General features: G+C 32.8%; 1 protein-coding gene across 1 annotated transcript in view; it reads left to right on the top strand.

Annotated features, from left to right (window-relative positions):
• THSD7A (thrombospondin type 1 domain containing 7A) overlaps positions 1–9,726 on the top strand; it is a 353,421-nt gene that overhangs the window by 179,358 nt on the left and 164,337 nt on the right. The window contains 2 exon segments of the mRNA XM_015589436.1: positions 1–60; positions 2,693–2,874. The exon segment at positions 1–60 is cut by the window's left edge and continues 19 nt beyond it. Of these exon segments, the coding sequence (XP_015444922.1) occupies positions 1–60; positions 2,693–2,874 (242 nt within the window).

The following is a 9,726-nucleotide window of genomic DNA, read 5'->3' as shown; positions in this document are numbered from 1 at the left end:
AGAACTTGAGGAAAAAGAAATCTGTGTGTCTCAAGGAGATGCAGCAGCCCCATGTGCCATGTGAGTAAATAAAGGACTTCCGCCTCTGCTGACCTGTCTACCCAAATTGCATATTTGTTCAGCTATTTGATTTTGACTGAATAGTATTTCGAGAAAGAGTGATTTTTACAAATTCTAAGTGGAAAAATAAAATAGCTCTTTACAAACACAATTGTAAAAAAATATATGTATATATTTTTCTAAATAAAAGATCTAATAAGCTGTATTTCCAAACCTCTTCGAAGGCTCGATTTTCAGCAGCAATTCTCTGCTTCTATATTTTCTGTAATAGGTATTGGCTAATTTTTTCTGTAAAGGGGAAGATAGTAAATCTAATAGACTTTGCGGGCCACATATATCTGTCACAATGACTCAGCTCTGCCATTGGAGCTTGAGACAATATGTAAAAAAATGAATGTGGCTATATTCCAATAAAACTTTATCTCATAAACGGGACAGAGGTTGGATTTGGTCATTGGGTCATACTTTGTCAAATCCATTCTATAAGGTAATATAAACTTTCAAAATATAGGTTCTTCCTGCTTATTGAGGAAGTTTTATTAAAATGTAGTATTGTATGTAATAAATCCTATTGAATAGAATAAAATACTACATCGAAGTAATAAGACTAAGCTCCTTGAAGACAAGGATTATATTTTTTTTTCTTTTAAACCTGAAGCATTTATCACAGGCCTGACAAGTGTCCAATAAATGTTCATTGAACTGAGGTAAATATAACTAATTATGAAATATTTGGCAGTATAACTATATTCTTTTGATCCTTAAAACATATTACTCCAAAGACATAATTATCTTGGCAATAAATACATTTCAGCTTAATCTGAATATAGAATACAAAACAACTTAGAGAATCTTAGTTTCTCAACAGATATACACAAGCTTCACTGAGAGTTTCTCTGAAATATTCTAAACATTTAAAGAACATGTGTACAGCTCGAACTTCATGAACAAGTGAGGAGGAAAATTACTCTTCCTCATCCTCCTTCTAACAACAATACCAATAATAACAACAAAGATAACGATGATTTATGAGATCTTCAATTCTGCAGCATTTACTCTCCTGTGAGGTAACAAGTGACTCATACTCCAGTGTTTTCTTCCAAAGTCCTCTGCCAAGCCCACTGACTGTGTGTTCCTCTCACATAATAGTCTTGAGGAATTTGCACAGTCTCCAGAGTGTTCGGTCTCCTATGAGTTTTTCTATTTTTGTCTCAAGCTAGTTGTTTTATTCTTAATGCTCTCAGATATTCAAACAATGGTGATCAAATAAATACATATTCTAGTCTCTTTTCCACCTTTTGAGAAGGTAGCAATTTTATAAGGTGTAATCGATTGACGTTATTGAAAATGTATTCCTTTCACAGGACTCTTTACGATGACCTAAATTAGGACTCCATTCTATTCAAAAATAAAATAAAATTTTTATTTTAACTTCCCTAATGAATGACTTGTTTGATTTTACTTTCCTCACTTCCCCCACCCTCTACTTAAGGCATCAATTATCCATGTTTTTAGAATTGGCCTGAATGCTGTACTTTATATACATCTGTTAAGAGTGTTATTGCTTGATGCCCCAGTCCTTCACCTCTGTTAAGCCATGAATCCCCACTTATAAAAATTAAAAACAGGCAAGAAAGTCAATTTTACTGTTGTAGAACTTTACCATTGACAAAGCAAAGCATCTAGATCAGACATCTGAGAGCCCATTTAACCTTTTTTTCTAATTGAGATGAACATTAGCACATCCATTTGTACCTATGCTGGCTGTTAATCTGATTAGTAAGGAAGCATCGTGGTTAAAGTGACACAAAGTGCTTCATGAGCCATTTTTTTGTGTATGCTTTTACAATATCCATTTTCCTTGAGGTGGAGAAATGCCATCTCTTTCTGTCTTCAATGGCAATGGGAAATGATTGCCTGGGTGTCTCCTTAGAGCCCGTGTTGGGCTGACAAGCTCCTGACATTTCTTCCCCATCATAATCCTGATTGGAACTTTAATTTAGAATCACACATCATCTTTCCTGTGTTCCACTGGTTAGAAACGTCAGCTCTTTTCATCATTTATCAGGGCTCATCAGGGATGCTCACTGCTACAGAAAAATACTCTTATTCTTGACAATATGTTAAGGGAAAATTCTGAATTGTTATGTTTTTTAATCCTAACGCACAATTATAATTTTGGTCCAGTGTGAAGAAGCAATTTTCATGCATTTTATTAAAGGCAAAACAAATGTTTGGGTTGATCATCAATAGAATGTTTTCTATTTTCAAATTCAATCCTCCTTTGTTTATAAGTATCTGGAAAGGGTAAGGCTGAGTTCAGCTTAACTGAACATAAAATTTCATGTTTTCAGCATTATGCTCTCTTTTCATAAAATATTTATAAGCAACTTCCAGTAATTGCAGTTAAAACAGGATCATCCTAAATTTAACCCCTCTTTAAATGGAGCACTCACCGCTAAGGATAAAGGAGGAGAAATTGAAACTGAATCTGCACCATAGATGGAGTAGTCTACGAGTGATTCATGAGGAAAGTGGTTTTTAGATTTTCTTATGAAAAAAACATGAGAGGAGCAGAGGAGAGTTTTATTCAATAAACGTGATTTCCACTGCTGGTGTTTTCTTTATTTAGGTTTGGCTGGAGAACCGCGGAGTGGACCGAGTGCCGTGTGGACCCTTTGCTCAGCCAGCAGGACAAGAGGCGAGGCAATCAGACAGCCCTCTGCGGAGGAGGGGTCCAGACGCGAGAGGTATACTGCGTGCAGATTAACGAACACCTCCTCTCGCACTTAAACACCCACAAGGACAAAGAAGGTAAAATTTGTTTCTTCTTAAGGATCACTTATGGAGACAGAACATAGGATGATCCTGCAGGGATATATACGCAGCCATTTGGGCATGAATAGCCATATTCCCGTTCACATTATGACTGATATCCACTATGGTGAATAGTAATCCAAATTTTGGTTATAAAAATTTAATCCGATTTCATCTTTGGTCAGTTCTGATTTACTGACAAGTCTCTCATTAAATTTTCTGACTTCAGGCTCTGAGTCAAAATTTAGCAGAAGTAGATTAATTATAAAAATAGAATAAAAGTTAATCTTTTAAGTATGTGCAAAGAATAAAGTATATATTAAGAAAGCCCAAGTTTTCTCTTCTTTTAAGAAGTAAAACCTGCTTGTAAAAAATACCTTCTTTTACTGTCTATAATGTGGTTGAGAATTACTTTAATCATTGTATTGAGTGGAATTCTCAATTTGAATTTAAATGAAATAAATACAGAATAAAATTACAGTAAAAAAAAGAGGCATGACTTTAAAAAAAAAAACATTTAATTAAACACATCTTAGAATTTTTTTTATTTAGACTCAATTTTAGACCAGATGTGATAAATGTGCAAAAAGATAAGTGAGTCTAAGATTGCCAGGGGTAAATATATTTATTATTATGTATTAATCTTATGCTAAAGTTCTAATTTTTAGTAAATCAAGTTTATATTCAATTAATAGCTTTAAGTCCACACAAATAGGAATATTTTTAAGCAATGCTGTAACAGACCTTCTTACATTTTCCTCTGCCTGAGGGATAGCAGGACTTCTATCATTAATCTGTTAAACATATACCTTTTAGTTGCCAACAGAATTCCAAAAATTGTGTAAGGTGTTGAGGATAGAAATGTCAATACAAATTTTGTATCAGGGAAGTGCTCAGGGTCAGCACACAAACAAACCAGTAGTTATAATACAACGTCATATGCATTATAAATGAGTTTTAGAATAATTGTAGGGGAATCATAAAACAGGAACCTGCATGGTGGAAGAAAGTGGCACTTGAGCTGAATGTTGATGCATATAGTCAAGTGGGCCAGGAAAGCAAAAGGAAGTTAATCCAGGCAGAGGAAACAGTGTGTATTAAAGCATGCCATTAAAGAATAACAAACATAAAAGAGAAATCTTGTCAGAAAAGATGAGTACATTGTATTTAGCAAGTTGTTTGTATGATAGGTTAGTATTTCTCAGCAAATATGTCAGTTGGAAGGGAAAAGAATAAAGATAAAGATCCTAGTTGATAACAGCAAACAAAAGACAAAAAAAAAAAGTCGGAGAATAAATCTGATCAAGAATGATCAGAAAAGGGAAAGAACCAAGAGAAATGGGTATTTCAAAAAACCAAAAAAGAAATGGCTCCTCTGCATCTCCCAAAGGAGTGGCACTGGTGACCAGCAATTCATGGAAAATAAACACTGAAGTTTTGCATTTGCAACTTGCAAAATTTAATTATTTTGTATCCACTAACTTTACATAGCATGTCAACTCATTTAGGAATCTAGCCTAGGGATACATTTTACCACTAATGCATCTTAAAGTTATAAGGAAGTAGCATAAAACATGTAATGTTAGTACATTAATATTTTCTTGGCCACTTTAATGGCTACATTTTTAACACTCTTAGGTGGATTTATTATAGCAGTCCTTTCAGAGTAGTATAATTTCATTGCTAGAGGTAGATCAAATTTTAGTTTCTGAATGTCAATTATGTCCTGTAGGTTATTACTTTCAAAAGAGCTTTCAGAATTCAGAGCTGCAACTGGGTATTTTTTAAAATCATTTTGTCACAGAATCCCCTTACTGCTATCAAACACTGTAGAGCACTAAAAATAAAAGCCACACACAGAAAAAAGAAAACAAAAAGAATAGTATTGTTAAGATGTATCTATAGGATTAAGCAAATGCCAAAGGAAAGGTCAATAGATATGGAAATAATCAGTTCTCCTAAAATTAATATTTATCATGTAAGTATATAACATGAATAAGTTAGAGTTCTGTGTTTTTTCATATTAAATACCAAGAATACTAATAAGCCTCTTATAGGCTTTGCAAAAACAGTTGATTCTCCCTAAAATTTACAGCTTTTTTTTTTTCAGAACTTAGACTATGTGAGTTTCCCCCTGGAAGCACTTAACATTTCCCAATATGAAACTTATTCAATAAGCCAGCATACCAAAGGTGACATATAGACTGTAAATATGTGTGAATAGAGAACAATTCGACCAGCCTGTGAAGATTGTTCAGTCTATCTTCTTTCAATAAATATGAAAGAATGAAAGCTTACTTTATAAAGAGAGGGAAACCTCTCAAAATAACCCTCTCAATCACTTGTAATAAGAAGGTACTGATTCCAAGAAATCTTGGCTGTCACCATGAACAACCTACCTTAGAAGCAACTCACATTTTACTTAATTTGCAGAACAAAGTCTACACTGTTATTTTTGCAGATTCATACTCTGTGCTCTATAAAAGTTGTTTCCACCTGTAACCAAGCTATTAGAAATGCCTAAACTCAAAATAAAACACTTTCACTCAAAAATAAAATTCCTTGATAAAAAATATTGAAAAAAATGATATGAAATTCACATAAACTTCCTCTATTATATTGGCCATCGTATTATACAAGTAATGACCACCTTAGCACAAGGACAGGGCACATTAAATCATTTTATTCATTGGTGTTAACTGACTCACACCATACTAGACCACAAAAATTCTCCTCCTTAGAGCTAATATATTTAATTTTCAGAAAATTGAAATATGCATTGTGAAAGTACTCGAAGTATAATGTACAATAATCACAACTTGGTGCCTTAGCTGTGTCAATTGAATTATATCATTAGAATGCTTATTAAGTTGATGATAACATCTATAGACAATAGGAAAATATATCTACGTGATATTGGAGAGTATCCACATTTTATTCATGTATTGCTGCTGGCCATAGGTAACCCTCCCAATCCTGACAACTGAGAAGAGATAATAGTAAAAAAAACCCTTGACAATTTCTGTTAAACCAGATGATCAGAATTCCAGTAGGCTGTGAAGAATGTCCAGCTTATGCTGCCATGAAATCTACTCTTATCAGAAAATGACAGGAAGAAGCCTTGCCCAAGGGGAGGTTATCAGTATAAGTCCAAGAGGGCTGATGAAAATGTTGCTGGTCATTGGATGCATGAACATGAATTGATTTTTTTTTTACAAGCTCAAAGTGAAGTGAAAGTCAATTTTACCTATAGTAACTCAAGAAATTCTCTCATTTGATACAGATTGAACATGTTTTTAAATGAGAGAAACCAAAAATATTGGTTATAAAGTACCATGAAACTTACTGTGACTTATGTTATAGGAAACTTAAGAACATTCTTTTGTAGAAAATGTACCAAATAATTCACAGTGAAATCTGGATCAGGTTTGTGGGATTTGAGATTACTAAGGAAGACAGCCAGCATAATGAGCCTGTATGATGACATAGAATAAGATAAACGGGCAGAAAGATTTGGAGGATGGATGGAGGGAAAGATGATTGAATTGTGAATGGGCAGACAGAAGGATGAATAAAACTTTCACATTTTCCCATGTTCTTCAAAGAAATAAAGAGAATAAAATAATCACCATTCCTAAATGGAATGCAAATTCTTTATAATTGCAGTATTTTGCCTACAGTTTATTATACAAACTAGCCCACTTTAATCAAAGCTATTTGTGGGGAAAAAGGGCTATGCTTACGGTGCTATTTCCCTGTTATTTCAGAAAGTAAATATCAGAGTTCATCGAAGGCTAGTGCTGCACCTTTCCTATCCATCACTTTTGAAATAACAGGTAGGTAAGAATATTTTACATGACATCTGAATCAGAAATGTGTATCAGAGATCCTCTATACATTTCCTGATACAGTCCTTAAACCATCTAGGAAATAGTTGTTTACATTCACTTTCTATTTTGCTAGAAATATAGCAAAGCTGTTGCATGAAATAGAAATTATTTCATGTTTCTTGACTTTCTATAACATCATTATATAGATGTAAATTACAGAAAAATAAAAAGATTTTAAATTGACTGACATAAAAATATCACTAAGATCCCCCATTTATATAAACAGATGCATAAAGTTTGTGTATGAACATTTTTGTTGAGATAAATTAATGAAGGTAAGAACACTTCATAATTTATCTTATTTCTAAGCACACCACTTTATTTATCTACTAATAAATAATTACTATTTATTAATTACTAATAAATAGTAATCTTTATATAGTAAATTAAGAAGGAACTAAATCACACAGTGGCTACATTTTGGAAACATAGCTTACATTGATGCAGGGGGCTGTAAAAAGCCCTGTAATATAATTTAAAAATAATTAAAATGTAGGAAATCCCTGCAGGAATCAAATCTTCCTCGGAAGTCAGTTCTCTGGGTATTTTGTGGGAGAGAAGAACTGTTACCCTATAAAATTTCTCTGTATTCGGTAGATTACAAAATGGAAAGTGAGATGCCAAGAGGTTTCAGCCACTGAGATGGAACTTAATGAAAATTTACATGCTGGGAATTAGATTAAGCTGGTCAGTGGTCTACCCCAGAGGTAACTTAGATTTTTTAGTAGAGTAAGGACTCACTAACGAGATGTCAAGAAGTAGTCAACCAAAAAGGCAGTCAAAGAAAATATAACAAGGCAGCTCGAAAGTCATGTAAGCATGAAAACAGTGCTTATATTATGTTTGACTTAATCAACCTTTAATAAATATTTGCTGTTTGTAAAATACTAGTTTTTTAAAATTTGTTTGAAAATGATTTATTGACATAAACACACTTTTAAAAAATACATTTTTTATTTCGTCAAGGGTGTATATTCACACACATCCTGTTCTTTACCCCTGAGCAACCATTCACACCTCTGACTTTAAATAGAGGAAACATGATCTAGTTGTTAGAGCCAATGACCAGAGTCAAAATTCATGTCCTTTCTTTCAGTTTGACCACTCATTTAAGAGACATTTAAAAATATATCTATTTTCTCTTTTCTAATTATAAAGAGAGCTTAAAATCTTTTGAATTTTCATCTTAAGGCTATTTTCCGAACACCAGACAGATGATAAGGAAACCTGGTTTTTCTGCTTGGCCTAGTATTCCTATGCACGTTATTTTATTTGCCTAAAAAATACCTGTTTAATGACTCTTCTGTTTTATTTCCAACAACATGGCAGATTAGAATAACTGAAAAATCAACCTTTACAAAACACCTAGACATGCAGACTATGATATTGTTTCAAATGCTTTTAAGAGTAGAACTGATGTCTTGAAATTAAATGATTCCTCAAAACAAACCAGGAAGGTTGAACTAATGCTCCTTGTGGTCATCCTTGGGTAGTGATGGTACAGGAGGAGGGTTACACTTTATGGAGACTTAAAGGAAGTGAAGTCTAAGGTTCATGACATGAAACTTTTATCTAGAAAGAGTGCAAGCAGGAATACTGTATTACTTCATCATCTATAGGTAACTTGAATTTCTCTGCTTGTTGATACTATAACCCTTTGGGAAATTTAATTTATCTATAGATAAATAGATAATTATTTATAGATAAATAGATAATTATTTATCTATAGATAAATAATTTATTAATTTATCTATAGACAGTCAGAAAAGCAGGTCAGCCTCAGCCTTAGGTGTGGGCTAAAACAAACCTCTCCTAAGAATTCCAGCTATGGGCCTGTATTCACACTAGTTTGTTTCAAATTTATGGTACTTTCATGAATCCAAAGACCACTGAGAAATTAATATAAGAAATGGTGTCAGGCCAATAGTACTACCAGGGTGCCTGACATAGCAAAAACAAAAGTTCCAAAGAAGGGAATCCCTTAACCTATGCCACAGGATTTCCCCAAATAAACTGTGCCATTCAATATTGCAAATTACACAAGGAAAAATAATCCACTGTAAACAGGATTTAAAATGCCCAACAAAGTGAAAGATTAGACTCAAGGTTGGGAATATTAGAAATAGCAGATAGAGACCATAAAATATATATGTTAAAACTTAATAAAGATGTAAAAGAAAAAGGTAAAACATTAAATATAATATTACAATGAAAAGGAACAGATTAAGAAAACAGAAGTTCTACAACTAAAAAATACTTATACTGGAAATAAACTAATATAGTAATAGGTAGATTAGACAGATTGCGCTAAATAGTTATTAGTAAAATGAAGACAAATGTAAGGAAATGAATTATCTAAAATGCAACACTGAAAAGAGAAATTGAAAATAAAAGCAAAGATAACAATGTTGCAGAATTAAATCAGAAGATTCAGAGTGAGAAAATCAAGAGAAAATATGAATTTTCTAAAACTGATAAAAGACAAGCATGTATAGAATCAAGAAAAACAGTTTCCAGGCAGAATAATGATATGTTCAATTTAGATACAATGTAGTGAGCTGAAATCTCAAATTAACAGTGAAATTACCAATAGCTACAAAAAAGCAAAATAGCAAAAGTGATGTATTAAAAGTACTGAGAGGAAAAGAACTGTCAACTTAGAATTATTTATTCAGCTACCAATCATTATAAACGACGGGCAAAAGTAAGACAAAGTGGAAGAGTTTACCTCTACTAAAACCTCACTGAAAGAACTGCTAAATAATAATGTTTAGGAAGAAAGAAATTAAACCTAGAAAGAGAAGAATTCAAGATGTGCAAAGAATTTGGTAGACACCTCGGTAATCTGTATAACTATAGATGTGTATGAAGCAATACTAATAATTTTCATCACTAGAATACTGTACAGTTCATGAACAGCATTAATATATGACAAGAGGAAATGATAAGGTATATTGTT

The sequence above is a fragment of the Pteropus alecto genome, unplaced genomic scaffold (assembly GCF_000325575.1).
Source record: "Pteropus alecto unplaced genomic scaffold, ASM32557v1 scaffold21, whole genome shotgun sequence".
Lineage (NCBI taxonomy): Eukaryota > Metazoa > Chordata > Mammalia > Chiroptera > Pteropodidae > Pteropus > Pteropus alecto.
Note: the sequence above shows the minus strand (reverse complement) of the source record. Positions and strands in the feature narration are given on the sequence as shown.